This window comes from Gouania willdenowi, chromosome 4 (assembly GCF_900634775.1).
Source record: "Gouania willdenowi chromosome 4, fGouWil2.1, whole genome shotgun sequence".
Classification (NCBI taxonomy): domain Eukaryota; kingdom Metazoa; phylum Chordata; class Actinopteri; order Blenniiformes; family Gobiesocidae; genus Gouania; species Gouania willdenowi.
In genome coordinates, this window is record NC_041047.1 from 27,258,842 (window position 1) to 27,276,265 (window position 17,424).

Below are 17,424 nucleotides of genomic sequence, written 5' to 3' on the forward strand. Positions count from 1 at the left end.
AGTGATCGTGTAACAACAAGCTTCTTCCAGACGGACAGCGAATTTGAGAGAAACAAGGGGAGGGAAACGGTTGGAGTTTGTGTATCTGCGTGTGTCGGGGGGAAGGTGGTTTACTGGTGGAAGAGAACTGGATAGCAAATGATTCCCAGAGGTTTTTTTTTTTTGCAGCCGCGCTCCAGTCCAAACATGTCTGTCTTCCCTTCGGAGCAGTCACGAGAACCAATACGGTTGGCTTTGGCTGACGTCAGGAGAAACACCTGATAGTAGTTTCTGGCACAGCGAAGCCAAACAAAGAGCAGCATTATGGCTTCCATTATGGTCTGCAGCCATTTTCCCTCATCTCTTCATCCCACTTTTGTCAGCAGCACAGGTTTTAGAGAAGGAACTCGGAGCTGTCTTTTAGATGAGCACATGACAAAGCATAATCAGCAGCCATTGATCACCTTTTAACTGCAGTGATGTTAAAGGACAAGGGGTATTCACTCCACAAGAACAAAGTATGTTTTTGAGACATGGATGAATACAGAAGACATGGTTAAATGCACTTCCCAGTATCTGTATGAGTAAGTCCTTCTGTGATGCATAAAAACAAGTCATTTTTACCTCCCAGCCATCTCTGACCCCACAGCCAGCTGACCCTGTTTTGTTTGCGTGGCTTTGTCCAGGACGTAGTACTTTATTTAGCAAGAGCCTTTGGTTGCTATGCAGCAATGGGGGAGACTATGATAAGGGGCAGCTGGGGGAAGGGGGTGGAGACAAGATGAAGGCGAGGGAGAAATGGGGGAGGATGGCATGAGAGAGGGATGGTGAAGGGGGATGGGGATGCGGGCAATGGGGGTAGGGTGTCAGAGTGGTGGTGGTGGTGGATGATGAAATATTCAGTGAGAGTGTGCCTTTGGCTCCTTCCTTCTTCTTTCCCTGACATCTCTGGCTGACAGTTTTATTTATTGGGGTCCCTGTGGTTCAAGGAACTCATTTGCAGTCGTTCTTCCTTTGCACACTAAGCGAACTAAGGGAAAGAGATAAGGAGTGAAGGAGGAAGAGACAAGCCGGGAGACGCAAGAGGAGAGGGTGCGAGGGAGAAAGCGAGGGAGAAGATAGAGCGTGCTGGCAGCACTGAGCTGACATTCATGAACAACTGAGCAGCTTTGTGCCGGAGAAAGGAGAATAAAGAATTGCAAGGCGGGACAGGAGGGTGGAGAGAGTGGGAAGCTGCCAGGAGGAGGAAGTCGTCTCTTCCACCAACGTTAGGTACGCAGCACAGACTTTGCCCTGTCAGATGGCTAGGGTGAGAGGTATGACTCAAAAAGATGCTCATTTTCCCCTAATCAACCTCCAAGTTTTAAACATACTACAATACTAATGATACTCATTTTGCTTTTTTGTTGAAACCTAAAATTGGTAAAAGAAGCAATAACAGTCTCAAAAGGAACAAGAATTTTTTTTAAAAAAAAATCAATGACTTGCATCGTGCCCTAAATCCTAAAGGCAGCCCAGGGGCTCTTCAATGTCAAATAAGATGCCTCAAAATGTCGCCAAACCAACTGTATCAAAAACTGACGAATAACATTTAACATGGGTGCATAAAATCCTAAAACTAACCATTCCCTTTTTGTCCAGATCCAATAATATCCTAGTTTTTTTGTAGCTTGCACTTATTTCAAGAAGGCTTGGTTTCATTAGCCATGTTTACATGGGAGCTTTAATTCCTCTCTAATTCAGAATAAAAGTTAATAAAAGAGATGGATATAATGAAAAGAGTGGATGGACGGAGGCATAAACATGTGGACATCACACGGACACACAGACTAATTAAGAACCAGAGCTTCACTAATGACTAATGATCATTATGAAGTTATTTTTTCACTCAACGTCCTGTATAGTGGAGTTAGAACAGCTGTTGCAATAACCGCTGTCTTTGATTGACCAAAGTACGGACTTGTATCTCTCTTCTGCTCCGCAGAGCAAAGTGAAACCGTGTGTTATTGTTGAGTTGCTGCTTCAAAATAAAAGTGAAAACAGTTCTCATGTGGTCTCTTCTGTGTTGTACCCCAAAAGAAAAGGTTTGTTGTGTGTTTTAAACCCGATGGATGTGATACGTCTCGTTCGCCCCCTGTCCAATCAGAACCCTTTCCAACCCCCAGACCTAAAGTGGAATTGAATAAAGCCGAATAAACCGGTTTTTAATGTAAACCTCAATTCGGGAATTACTATTTCCATGTAAACATGAAGCAGAACACTTTAATTCAGAACAATTTATTCTGGATTAAAAAACATCATGTAACCATGGCCAATGTCCTCTGAGGGAGAAACTATAAAATAAGAGGCTCAAGGGGGATTTTCTTCTGAAATATTTCATCCATTTTGTTTTCTTCCCCATTGCTTTGTTTAAGGAGTAACCAATTCTTAAGGGACTTTGTCAGACTGGGTAGTGGTCATCAGGCTAGATATTCCAGTTCTCCATCTTCCCACTCTTTAGCCCCACTAGTCACGATGCTGGCTGCTTGAATCACAAAAGCTCTGCGTCGTCAGGGAATGGAAAACAATGACTGTCACGACTCAGATAAAGATACTGAGACTCCCCTGGCCGCTCGACGAGGAAATGCACAAAGACATTAAAAATGAATGTTTGCACATCCACACACCCACATTCATGTTTGTGCCTTTTCACAACAACAAGACAATCATCCTCCTTCCTCTGCAAAATCCATCTTTCTGTTGCCCACACAACACACCTTGATACCCATCAGGGCCTCCCTCTCCCACAATGCATTGACGCATCACAAAGGGGATTACACAGGTGCAGAAAATATGGCGTGATCATCTTATTAATGCAATTTTTAAGGCCTGGATTTACATGCAGGGACTGAATAGGGCTTTAGATCAGTATTGTCTCTTGTTTCATACACAAAATGCTTTACACATTCAGGAACAAATTAATATATGTAGATTCCATTGACAAACAGAAAACAAATTACCATTCTTAAGAGCAAGGACGACATGTCAAGCTGCTTGCATATAAAAAACCTTTATTTCAAAGACACTTGGAGGGACAAGGGGGGGTGAATCCTCTCATATTGACCAGGCTGACAGTAAATGTTCAATTCTTTGCATTCTGGAATCCTCAATGCAATTACCCTAATGATTACTAGTTGTGTCAATTCTGATTATCCAGCATTCGGAGAAGGTTTTGTACAGAATGCAAGGCTACATATTGATCATCGGCATTGGCTGTTACACATGTCCCTTTCTGTACAAGACTGTTTACACCTGAACGTACTCAATGAGGCAAACTATATTCACAAGTCTGAGATAGCCTTCTGTGCTAAATTTACCTGAATTTGTTTCTCAACACTGCAAGACTTCATGCAAGCGGTATTCAAAGATATACAGCAATTTAATATTTTCAATAGGTCCAAATGATCAATCAAAATGAATCAATTACTCAAAAGGTAAAAGGCTATGTTACTTTATGCAAGCAAATCATCAGTAGGAGTATGTGTAGATTAATCTTGGAAAAAAAAGAGGCAAGGAAGAGGCACTAAGCAAAACAAGAAGATACAGCGCCAACTAGAGCTGGGCAATATGGACCAAACTCATCTGCCATTTGTCAAAATGGCAATATACGATATAAATTCAAATAAAGTCTCACAAGAAAAACAATTCAGGTTAAATTTACTGATGCAAAATGGTCTGGGTTAGGATGCACTCAGAAATCCAAATACCTGTGCTTTTCGTGCTGATCTGAAAAGTAGCAAAAGCATTGACTCAACGAGTATTTTAATACCAAATAAGCTATAAATAATATATAAATTGATGAAGGCGATATTGTCATTTTCTAAATCGCTCAATATATCTTAAATCTTGATATATTGCCCAGCCCTAGTACAACTGTTGAGTTATTCATTTTTAAAGAAGAGTCTCTCCTGGGTGTTAGCTTAACTTAAAAATTAGTGTAAAATTAATGTGTCTATTTGTACGGTTGCCGTACAGACATGCCCTGTTGCTATATGGTTACTGAAGTAATTGTATGTAGCATCTTAGGGTTAGGGATAGGTTATAACCAAATTTTGCAACAATTTTTAAGGTTAGGGTTAGAGTTAGGTTTAGGGTAAGGTTTAGTCTTAGTCACACGACCTAAATTGACCAATGACTGACCTATCATGTGACCTACACCAAATAGAGGCACTGCGTACGGACATAATGTTGGAATATTGATACGCCAACCGTACGGATAGCCACTGCCTTAAAAAAAACATCTCAAGCTAGTGTTTATTTAATCCGGCCTAAACACACCTACATGTGATGAGTAGCTCATAATATAACCTTCGGTCAAGGTGTTTTAGGGCATACAGACTTCTAAAAAATGCAAAACAATTTCACCTAGAATAACTTCAAACTGCACAAGTTTAGTTTTCAACTTGCAGCTGTTGTTTTAGCTTTTCTCCACATGTCAAGGCCCATGTGACACCATCAGGGAATGCAGAGAGGATATGAGGTAAGGATGACCCAAAGGCTAGTCCCTATGGATGGTTAAATCGCACTAGTTTCTAACCGTCTGCTTACTAAACCAATGACAACACCGCTCGAAAGAAGAGGAGCGCACAAGGACAGGAGGTGCTTGTCTGTGCGAGTGAGGAAACTAGAACAGATCTGCAGCAGTGTATTCCACTGAGATGTAGCATGGCAACACACATCCTCCTTCCAAAGCAATCTGTGCAAGTGTTGAGGGCAAGAAAATGCGCAGGTCTGCTGCCTCTCTCTCACTCCAGCTATAGGTGATTCGTTACATTTTGAACCCATTACAGCAGAAAGGAGGGATTGTGGCTAATGGTTGTCAATCATTGTATGTTTGATTATTTGTCAGTTGATCAGGGTTCGAGCTCAGACTGGAACAAAGAGGTAGCTGCATGGGGGGGGCAACAGGGGGGATGGTAAGGGTGAGGCCTGCCCGCTTGGCTTTTATTCCAGCATCATTGAATAAAGTGCCCGTGTGCTGAAAAGAACACATAATCCTTCTATTTCTGTCAAACCTTAAGATCAATGGATGAGAAGTTGATGCCACCGCCTTCATGTCTCCAGAAATAGTCAACGTTTTTTCACTGCTTGTCAAGCGTACATTCATTTTACTAGTAGGCTCAGACATCTTCACGTTTGCTCATCAGAAGCAGAAATCCTCTTAAATACATCCTTTCATTCCTGGTGTGTACGACGTGCTGATGTTTGACTACAAATGTAAGCTGAACGCACAACCTGCATTTAACAGACACAGAATGGGGCGAGAGTAGCGCAGACAACTGTATTTTGATGGACTGTCAGAAAGGCAGTAGCTTAATGCGGCTTATGCCACGCAAGAGAGGCCAAAGAGATGCCGGGTGGGGGGGGGGGAATTAAGGCAGCAAAGATCGCCTTTGCTAAAGCAACCAGCCATCACGCTCAGAACTGGGGGTGCTAGCTGGACGTGCAACCACAGCACATTTAAATTACAGTGCCTTGGGACAGCTGTTAAGCAGAAATAACTGAGGGAGAAAAGGGGCATATAGGAAAAAAAGGGCGGGGGTGGGGGGGGGGTCATTTTGATAATTGCTATGGCTCTGTTACCATTACGTATTTCTGCAGTAATTTATGTCATAAAAAGTCAGAATTACACTGAAAGCTGCCATGATCTGCTCTTCCTTTGTCTAGATGCTGGTGGCTAAAGGCATGAGGACATACATCTAGCTTTATCTTACGCTGACACACACTTCATTAACAATACCCTTCCTGGAAACGCAGCCTATCTGGGAAAAAAAACCTCATGTGATTGTGAACATACCATTAGAAGGGGCGAGGCCTTGTTAAACATCCAAGGGGGTTCAAGCCCCACTTTTTCAGCATAGCACAGGCCCACATCATCTCCCCGAGGCTATTTTGGGTGTGTGGGCGTATCAGTTATCGTGTCAGACACTTTTAAGAGCTAAGTGCATTGATTGCTTTTTGATACCCCCTGAGTTAGGGCGGAGAAAGGAAATGAGGAAATGCTTTTGTGTTCAAATTTCCTAATCTTACTCAGATCTGTAATCTTTCCACAATCTATATCATTCCATTTGGCTTCATGAATTATAAAGAGGAATCAATTTCACAGAGTATAAACACAATGAAGGAGGTTTTTTTTTTGCCTTTAGTTAAACCTTTATTTCCGCCACCGGTCCTTCTAGTTTATCGCTATGATCAACATGTGGATCAATACATGTAAAAAGTAAAAGAATGGGAACACTTAAGTACAAAATGCAAGCAACTGTCACATTAATAAGGGCATTAGGCTCATGCGGTTAGAGGGATGCAGATGTTGAGTTGCATCTGCTTTGTGGTGAAGATGACAGTCCTTCCTGGCGCCGTTGGCAAATGTTGCCTCTCGCCCAGTAACACTTAGACTTACACACACACACACACACACACATCCAGTATCATCCACTTACACACACACGCAGTCATCTGCTTTCAGCGCTACGAGACGCATGCTGAGTTCACACACGCGTTAAAGTTGCCAGTATTTCCACTAAGAAATAAACAGCAAAAGAAAAGAAGCCACAACGAAGCATGTGCTCGGCTTTTCACAAAGAGGAACACATCCTGTACCCATCGGACCTGCACACCTTGCTTTGTTGACACATAACTGCATACATGAGCAATCAGTGTGACCATCTTGTACTGTTTTGACATCAGTCAGTGTTGCATAGCTTATGCAGTTTCATACATCTTAGCGTTGCAGCATAACAAAAGGATGTTGATCTGAGTCAGTCTCTTGGGACATACTGATGTCGTCATGCGTTCTGACTACTTACTTCTGAAGAATCAGTTTTGTTTTTTTTGCCTAACTCTTGCTATTGATCATTGTGATGAGTCATGCTATGCTCACTCAAATACATACTGTACCCAAGTATGTCTGCACAGCACTTTCTCAGTGTAAGCCCTAGGGCCTCAATATTTTTTTCTCAAAATGGCAATATACAATATAAAACTCGATCATTTTAATTCAAATGAAGTCTTACCAGAAATACAATTCTGGGTTAAATTTGCTGATGCAAAATGCCACACAGGCTCATTTATCAACAAACAGCTACACAATATGTGCCACTTTTGGCTTTTTCTGCTATATGGGACAGCACGTGTGAGTGAGTTCTGTAGTGTGGCTTGTTACCGAGAAAAAAATCCATCCAACAGTGCTTCTCATGCTCTTCTGTGAAGTAGTGAAATCAGTCACACCTAAAACAAGTGTTTTGATACAACATAAGCTATAAAAACTATGTATATTGATATTGTAATCTTCTATATCGCCAAAGTAGAAAACTCAACATATCTTGAATATCGCCCAGCCCTAGTAGGCCATACTAGTGCTATACTTATGTCCTAAGGCCTCCAGGAACCTCATGTTAATACTGAATCGGTCATCTGACAATCCAGCCCTGTTTAAGCGTGACTGAGACTACACTTCTTGGAAACGTGTGTGTGTGTGTGTGTGTGTGTGTGTGTGTGTGTCCAAGCACGTGACACACAAAGAGTCGAGTGGAGCCAAATTAGAGATGAAGGTAAAACACGAAAAGTGGAAGTGAGTGCTAGTGCTCTGAGCAGCTCCAGAATAAAAGTCTCTTCTTGTACAGCATTCACAGTGGCTTCCTGCAGCGCTGCAGCACGCACTAACGCACAGCATCACAGATGTTACTAGGATACAGAAGGGCGTTGAAGCTTATTATATCCTAACCGCTCACATTGGATGTCTAGCTTGGCCTGTTTAAGAGGCTGAGATTATACAAATAAAGAGGCTTGTGCTTATGTTCATCCGCTCTGTCTGTAATACACGAGTGCTTGTTTCTACAACAACGTCGCTCCTTACCAGGTGAACACAAAGGCTTAGCTCATTTAATAAAACTACCAGGTAAACATATATGAACATATCCTTACCTGAGTTTCAGTTAAACTCTCCAAAGCTTGCATTACGGACTGTTCTGGTCTTGATGCTTGAGACTGCACAGAGAAAAAAAATAATAATTCTTCAGAAAAAATCATTTAAATCCATGGCAAGTGACGTTTAAATTTGGGCATCAAAGCAAGTACAAGTAAGTGAAAGCTTACCATTAATCCTGCTTCAACTGTTGGTACCAGTGTTACCTTGCTCCCATCTGAGATGCCTAGATCCTGAAGTTTTCCTGAACTTAATCGCCTGCAGGGTAAGAAACCAAAAAAAAAAAAAAAAGATTATTAGATTGTGCTGACAATATCTTCACTTCTCTTCTCAGACACACAAACACCCTTCAGCTGTGGAGCAGGAGGAGGAGTGTGTGGTGGGGGAGGGGGTGGGGGGTGCAAGCATACAGACTTCAAGCTAGTTTGGAAAAGAGCCGTGGGTAAAATAAAAAAGCTCCATGAGAGAGAAATATTGATTGGGCTGTCATATTTCAATTTCGAGTATAGTGGAACTTGACAAGTGCTCACAGTGAATATTTGGCACCACTGCCACTTGTCTGAGTGGAGGTGTGCGTTTTCATTTGTCAACTTCAGAAAAAATGAAGAGCAGAAACTCAAACGCTGAAACTGAAACTGCAATCTCTTTATTAGTGAGACAAAAGACAGACATAATCAGCCGCCCCTGCTGATATCGCGATGCAGACGAGTTTTTTTTTAAAAGCGGAACTATACATGACAACAGCTGTGTACGGGGTTTAACCGTGCCACATTCAGAGTATAGACGACCGACATTGACGGTTATGTGCATGAGGAACACGAGCACCATTGTGGGGTTGCGCGCACAATGTAATGATCACTTCTGTGTGCAGATCGTTGCTTCTTTTAGGCTACAGAAGGAATGCAATGCATGACCCACATCTCAATCTATGCAGCTTAACAAAGGGCCCTCCTCCCTGACTCTACAGTTTGAGGCACCGGAGGGGGATTAAAAGGGGGTTTCGGGTTTAAAAGGGATGTTGTGATTTATTGGAATGGTAGTGGAGGAGCAGGGCTGGCAAACAATGGTGATTGTCTGCATATAAGTAACACACCTTACTTCTTTGCATAACATCACCTGTATTATTCTGCAGTCATTAAACCCTAAAACCTACTCACCAGGATGTTGCTTTAGGTGTTTGAGCATTTTTAAATCATAAAAGGGGTTATTTATTCTATTATCCCATCTGTCTTCCTTCCATAATACGCAGATACAACAGTATCGTCTGCAGCAACATTATTCCACCAATCACATGTGTGTATGCGCAGCAGCAGCAACATGAATAAATTATGGACCACCAAACTATGTGTGACTTTAAAACATTGACGTGTAACGTCTTTGATTCAAACAGCATTAACAATTCAGTCAGGCTTCAATATTTATATTGAAGTGAGTGAATCAATGCGAGTCTGGTCAATACTGCTCCACTGTTCGGTGAGTCCCTGGATGCACAATCCCAATAGCAAGATGGTCAGTGGGTTCATTGAAGCTATTGATGATAAGGAGAGGTGTGATGTCCCAGAAAATTCAATCAAGTATAAATCCAAAGTAATAGACAAACTATTAGTTCATCTGGCACAAAAAAGAAGGATACATCATAAAGCATCTATAAACCACTGAGGAAGAAAAGATAAGAAATCGATTGCATTAGGCCTGGGTGATAAAACAATAATGATAAATATCGCGATAGAGATGTAATCAATATCAATAGAAAATATTTATGATAGAATGTTTGATAATTTCACTGAACTCTTTTAGAAAAAAACCCCGGAAACAACCATCTCGACCCAGAACCGCAAAGCATTCTGGGGGATGTAGGCAGAGGATTGGCTTTAGCCTCTCAAAAGTAGCTGTGCACAGTAGCACTTTCATGTTTCGCCATCTGAAATGATGATTCGTGAAACCATGTTGAGTTGTTTTTTGACTGATTTATCATTTTTTTAATTAAAATTTCATGCTGATTTGATACGAACATGTCAAAGATGTTAGCTCTGTCTCAGGTGTACACTGATTTATTAATTACAAAATGTGTTGCGTTTGATTAACCATTTATTTCATGTCTATTTGCACCTTGACCCGTTTTCTTATTTAATTGAGGTTTTCGTGTTTTTTTTTTTTTTTCCATAGTTGTGTCGACTGAATATTTATTTATTTTATGTTTATGATTATGTTTAAAATAAAAGTATTTAAATTCAGCCTTTTTCCTTTCTGGTCCTTATTTTGGATTAATTAAAAAAAATAATAATAATTATCGATATCGACTGATATGAAACACTTATATCGTGATACATTTATTCCCCAGGCATATCGCCTAGCGCTAGTTTACATATACATGTATCGCAGGGATTTATGGAGAACTAGTGAATTTAGTTGATGGAAACTAGAAGCAGACCTAATGTAGTTGTTTTTTCCAGGTGTTGCTATTACTCACGTTTCTTTGTGCAGCAGAGCGAGTCTCTCCTTTGGTACTTTGAGTCTCTGAGACAGCCTCCTCTTCAGTCCGTCCACAGTCTCCTCCAGGGGCAGGGAGAGCTCGAAGCGGGTACCGGTGGTGGAGTGGATGAACAGATTCATGGAGGGCTCAGTCGGGACGGCCTCACAGGACGAAGCCCCGCGGCTGGTGCAGCTCCGGGCGCTGGGATGCTGGTCCATCCGATAACCTGTGGTCAGAAGGAGGGGAGGGAGACGAGCTGAGCCGGGAGTGAGGAAGAGGAGCAGGGGGATCCGTAGCTTCGGTCTAGCGTTTCTGCTTCGGCTCCAGCATTCACAGGGTCAAGTTTAAAGCCCAGTCGGTCTCCTGGCGAGAATGTCTCCAACTTTATTTTTCCCTTTGTTTGGTTCTTTTCTTTGTTTTTTCAACGTCCAAGCGAGTCTTCCGTAGTGCTACATAGATGGAGGAACGCCAGGCAGCAACGCGAGAATGCAGTCAGCAAAAAAAAAAAAAAAAAAACTCAAAAAGAAAAGCCTTGGACGTTCATATACTACAAGGTTACGGTTAAAGCAAACGCTGCTAAATATTAGATTTTATTTTAAAAAAAATTTAAAAAAAAAAAACATTAAAAAGTCCTCGCTAACGTCCTAAAAAGCTCTTCTGGAGGACAGGAAATGGAGCAGCACAGCCTCTTGCTCTCAGCTGCGGGCTTCAACCACCGCGGCTCCCCGTGAAATATCCACAATGAACATTGTCACAAAGTATCACACTTCCACGTCGCTAAGCTCCGCCTCCAGCCCCCCCAGACACCGGCCGACCAATCACAGGCGGCCTCCTTCGGGACGCAGCTCGTGTCGGCCAATAGTAAATACGGATTCACACCCACGTGGCGGACAATTTTAGGCCATTCATAATATATTAGCCTACAGTAGAGGACAACATGAGAGCACATTACACAGTGAACAGTGCTTCCTAAACTGAGGTTCGCATCTCCTTCAGGGTCGTGGGGAAAAGGTCGGTTTTAAAAAAAGCACTAAGCCTATGAATTAAGGCAGTGGTTCCTGCATGTTGCAGGGGGTACTTGGAAAAAAAAAAAGGAATAATTTGACATACTGTTTCAGTAACTGTATATGTGCCCACAGTTTTACCTCATGTTGGCATTAAAGGCATTCATCAATAAAATATTATTTATTTATTATTTTCCTACAAAATCCGTTGTGTGTATATATATATATATATACCTAAATACAAAATATGCACAAGTGCGTAAATTGTGGCATATAGATCAGATCTCTCTCAGTCCTGTAAATCTATTATCAGATGGCATGCATCAGTGCTGACCTCAGCAACATACTGGAAGAGTTCAGAGATTGCAACAGAGATTGCAAACCATTGCACTTAGATTTATTCTATACAGGCAGAATTGAGTCTACTGGTCAAACACAAGTTTCCAAATCCCCCCCCTCCACCCCCCCAAATAAAAACAATTTAAAATGTGACCTGTGATATATCGGCCAAGTTTTCTTAAATATTTAACAGATATTATTTGATTAGGTCTAACTGTGTTTATTATCGCCAAAACAAAGAGAGAATGGGAATAATTAAGGCGTCCCTGAGTTCTCATTGTAATACGTTAAAAAATCCTTATAAACATAAAGATACTCTCTCGCCATCTAGCGACGGATGAATAAACTATCAGTAAATTGTAGAAAAATCAGATTACATTAAAAAAAATTAATAATAATCTCGATGAATTATTTTTAGTTATAATCCAGAGTATGATTTTTCTATTTTAACCTTAGATTGACCTATTTTATAGTTATGCATCATTGCTTCAGTTTTAGAATACCAACCCTGTTGTTCCTGTCATGTCATCCACTCATTCATCACTGTAACCTGACATCTTGGATTGTAGTATACATCTGTATTATATTTGTATTATTATTATTATTATTATTATTATTATTATTATTAATCTTGTTTTATTTTTTCTACTGTAAAGAGTGCACTTGTATGTAATCCTTATTCAATTAAAAGTATTTTACTTCATTGTGTACGTTTTTCTCTGTCATTCTTTCTTTGTTTGTTTAGTGTTTATTCTTTTTATTTGTAATATTTCTTGAGCCTCTGTAACGCAAGTCATTTCCCGTGGAGAGATGGATCGTTCCCCGATTATTGGCTTCCAGTCTCTGATCAATGTTTTGCCCTCCAACACAAACCGTACATAGACACACATTAGACACATTAAAATACACTTTAGTCTTGACAAACGTGTACGTACCGATTATTGTGGCGAAAACTGTGAAGCTTCGCGTAAAAGTCTGCTGCGGTCCAGCTTGTTTCCCCAGCTTTGGTTGTGAAACGTAAGCCCAGCTGGTAGTGGAAAAAAAAAAAAAAAAAAAAAAAGTTGAGATAAATCCACACACTGAGGAGATCCGTACAAGTGTCCTTCTATTTCTACCGGTGCTCCTTGGTCGTGATCGTGCTGTTCCGGGAACACCGGCGTCACCGCTGTTCTGATGAGTGGCTCAGGAAAGGTGAGACTCGTCTTTAACAGACGCTTCTCGGATATGGGTGGAGAGCAGCGGACGCACTTCTTCTGTCGCCACCACTTTTAAGGTGGACTCACGACTCCCCCTACCCTCACTCGAGCGAGACTGCTCCAGCCCACCTTAAGAATCGGTCAACGAAGCGAGAGCCGCGGTGATTACAGGGGCGTGGCCAGTGTTTGACGACGCACAGAGAGAGAAATGTCACCTGGCAACGGTACAGGTAAACACGCGCCCTGGATACGAAGCACGCACACTGACAAACAACAACAGCCCTGCTGGCATGGTTCATTGAGCTGTTTAGAAAAACAATCAGAGGTGTGAAGACTACTGATATATGCTGTTCAAGTAGAAGGACTGTTACTTGATTGAAATTATACAACTATAACCATAAGTAAGTCATACATAAAATACTCTAGTACAAGTAAAAAGTAGCACAATTAAATAGCACTCAAAGTAAAAGTTACTAGTTCCCTTGCATATAGTAAACATCTCATGTATATACTTATAAAGGGAGAGACCAAATCTTGCACAATTTGAATGTAATTTACTTTCCACAAAGGTATCTGTAATAAATACAATGTTGTTTTTTTTTTGTGTTTTTTTTTTCAAAATGTATCATTATGTTTTCAATAAAATAACACCAATGAATTCAATTCAAAATTAATAAAAATTTTTTTCAGTGCTATGCCAAATGTGCCATGTGGGTGACAACATAATAGGTAGAGATCATAACCTGAACCAAAGAAAGTGGCTGGGCATTGATCACAAATGGCATGACTAAGAATGTATGGATTATGTTCAATGTGCCTTCAAGAGACTATGAAACAGAAATGAAAAAAAATTAAAAGAAGTTACTTAGTTACAGTTGGGTGTGTTAATGCACCGTAATGAATGACTTTACTTCTTTCAAAGCTATAAGTACAAGTAAAATGTCTGATTTAGAAATATACCCATAAAAGCAACTCAATTAAAGTAGCGTGACCACTTGTAATCCATTACTTTCACCTCTGTTTGGAAGTGACAAGAATCACACATGCTGCTTTAAACAAATAATAATAATAATAATAATAATAATAATAATAATAATAATAATAATAATAATAATAATAATAATGGCTTAGATTTATACAGGGGCTACGGCCCCTCTGACCACCACCAACATTCATGCACAATTCATACCCATTCATACGAGGCAATGACTTGGATAGAGTGGAATTAGAACCCTTAATATTTTGGTTATTGGATGACCCATTACTGAGCCACAGTCGTGAAAGCAACCGTGAGAAAAATCTTGTACAATCTCAAAATAAAAATAAAAAATTCAAAAAGAAATTCAAATTAACGTGTGGTGTTAGAAGTGGCAGGAAAGCTTTATTTATATTGTTATGTAAATCTAATTTAAACTTAGCCCATTATATTTCAACTTAAAGCAAACATGAAAACAAATATGAAAGCAAACATATATTGACTTCCATGATATTAACATGAAAAGTTAATTTTAATGAAAGCCTAAATAAAAATAAATAAATTAATAGAAAAGACTAGATTCACAATTAATGTCAGTCTGAAACTAGAACCACAGCTAATATATGGTCATCATCATATTGATATTATTTTACCGGTACATAAATCCACACTGTCTCCACATCATGGGCTGTTCATGGTCCACACACACGCATTCATTGCTGAAATGTGTGGGCAGCAACATGCCTTGGCCTTATCTTGTCAACTAGAAAAGAAGAAGAAGAAGAAGAAGAAGAAGAAGAAGAAGAAGAAGAAGAAGAAGAAGAAGAAGAAGAAGAAGAAGAAGAAGAAGAAGAAGAAGAAGAAGAAGAAGAAGAAGAAGAAGAAGAAGAAGAAGAAGAAGAAGAAGAAGAAGAGCAATGGAGGGTAGAGAAAATTATCGGGTGCCTCCAAATAGTCCCTCCTATCTCCTTTCCTATCCACTTTTCCTTAACCCTCGAAAGTGTTTAATGTGTATGCCTACAACGTTATGTAGGCCTATATCTTGCATAAATGTACCATTTTTAATAAAAACATACTTATTTTGGATTAATGTTGATTTCTGAGTGGAAGGTGAGTGTGAGCAACCTTTCTTAATGTGTCTTTTGATTGTTACAATAAAGCTTTTAGAATTTTTTAGTTTTTTCACCACGGCAGACGTCACTTACCTTCACCGCTGTTGGAATATTACGTCATCTAGTGGAAGTGCGTCTGATTGTCAAATCAACGTGATGGCCTTTCCCTAACTCCCTAAGTTTCCAAACACCTTGCCTTAACCCTGTGACGTCATCCAAGGGGTTAAAGAAAAGTGGCTAGGAAAGGAGATAGGAGGGACTATTTGGATGCACCCAGCATGTCAGAATCTAAAGGACAAACAACACAGCCCTGCACCCCCATGAGATACAACAATACAACTCAAACTCCTGACAAGATGTCTTGTAACGTTTTGATATCGCAAGATCTCCTTGAATGCAAGACATCATGACACCATTAATAGTGATTAGTCAAGGAAGTTCATCATTCCTTTAACTCAAACTGGTTTATTTGGTCAAATGCATGTCCGTTTTAAGGAGTCTTCCTGGTTCCGCGAGAAGTAAAAGATGGCTGATAGTCACATCTAAAATCTTTGCCATAGCATTTTCAAAGACTGTTTTCTTGTTTCCTTCCAAGTGCAATATCAGAATCCATCCATCGTAATGTTCCTCTGGTCTTCTTAGAAATAACGTCATTACGTCCAAGGAACTTGATTGCACATAACATCGCGCTTTAAGCAGAACAATTTATTCAGATATTGACATTTGTCTTGATATACACTCAGCACAGTAGTTAGATTTTGTCTCATTGAAAAATAAATCTTGAATAAAGAAATGACTGTGGTGTGATTCTGTCTAAATGTCAGATCGTCACAGTGGTGGTAAATTCCAACATTTTCCATTGATTTTTGTTCCCCCCTGAAAGCTAACTATTAAAAGTTGTTAAAATAGCTTAGCCTTTCAAAATAATAAGTACTGGGCCTTAACTTGATTAGCTCAAGATGCAAGTTAATAAACCCTACATACGCCCCTTTTGTAAAATGGAAGATGGAATTATCAAGGAGTGGGAACACTTATATTGAGGAGAGGCCTAATCCAGCATAGCTTTCCTAAATAGTTGAAAAACTTGTGTGTTTGCACTTTTCTCTTGGTTGGACACGAACAGCCAGGTTTACAAGTCAGTGTATGTGTGTGTGTATCTGGCAATTTGGATGGTTCCATGCAACAACACAATAGGACACTCAGCTTTCTATGCTTATACCAGACTCCTGGCATGTTCCTTGTTTCACCAAAGATAAAGTAGGGCTCTACCTAACCAAATATATAATTACACCACAGATTTTTGAAGCAAAGGGAAAGATAACCCAAAAGGTTTTTAAGTACTTCAACGTTAACAAGATGTTAAGGGATGCAGATGAGTTCTCTTCCATTGTTCCTATCAACCACCAATTTTTCCAAAATAAAGTTAGTCCAGAATCAATAACAACTGACTAAATGCGTACGCTTTTTGACTATGCATTTGAGCCCAGTGTATTTTTTTCTTTTAAAGAGCCATTGAATCTGAAGGACTTGAAAAAGACGAGGGAAAGAATTCAAAGGATTATCAGTGATTAATAGTTTGTGTAGCTCGCCTATGGCAATGAGTCACTAAACGTCATGTTTGTGTAGCACATGCATTGACTAATCTGAAAAAAAAGATTACATCTCAACGACTTCACCGACTCCCTTTATTCAAATACTTTTAAAATACAGGGAGATGTGTTTAACTGGTGACATCTAAATACTTGTGACGTTAGTTTTTGCTGCATATGCAGTAAGAACAACCCGTTGCACAACTGCTGTCCATGCAGTGATTTTGTATGTGTATGCTACAAAAGCAATCATTATCACAATAAGGTTCACCTCAAGGACAAGAACATTGTTGTGCAACGTGTCAAAGCCAAAAAAAAAAAAAGGCCTCTGCCTTTAGAGAATGTTAACATGTACAAGCCAAGAGTTTTCCTTCCTGCCCGAGGACCAGCACAGACTGTCTGTCTGATTACAGACACACTCTTCTCCTCTGAGCGGGGGACACAGTGCCCCAGCAGCTTTTTATCACACCTTCTGAAAACTGAATCATCCTTGTGAGTTTGTGTGTGTGTGTGTGTGTGTGTGTGTAGATAGAGAAGGCAGTGTGTATTCAAAAGAGACACTGGAGTTAACTCTGTGCAGACAAAGGTCTATCCCTAACAGCTCCCCCTTTTCTCCATATCTGTCTCCATCTGCTTCTTCTTCCTCCTGGGAAGATGCTGACTCAGTGGAACAAAGTGAAAGGACTCCTGTCACACCGGCTTGAAACACAACTCCATGTTGGAGATAAATGCGATGCTCCTTAGCTTGTTCTAATGCTGGTCACGCTGCTGGTCACATTCGGAGCTCTGTGCA

General features: G+C 40.3%; 1 protein-coding gene across 1 annotated transcript in view; it reads right to left on the reverse strand.

Annotated features, from left to right (window-relative positions):
- Positions 1–13,027, reverse strand: part of midn (midnolin) — a 29,415-nt gene extending 16,388 nt beyond the window's left edge. The window contains exons 1-5 of the mRNA XM_028444134.1: positions 12,874–13,027; positions 12,694–12,785; positions 10,413–10,641; positions 8,113–8,200; positions 7,942–8,004 (exon numbers count right to left, since the gene is read on the reverse strand). Coding sequence (XP_028299935.1) covers positions 7,942–8,004; positions 8,113–8,200; positions 10,413–10,633 — 372 coding nt within the window. The 5' untranslated portion in view covers positions 10,634–10,641; positions 12,694–12,785; positions 12,874–13,027. The remainder of the gene's footprint in view (positions 1–7,941; positions 8,005–8,112; positions 8,201–10,412; positions 10,642–12,693; positions 12,786–12,873) is intronic.
- Between the last annotated feature and the right edge of the window lie 4,397 nt (positions 13,028–17,424).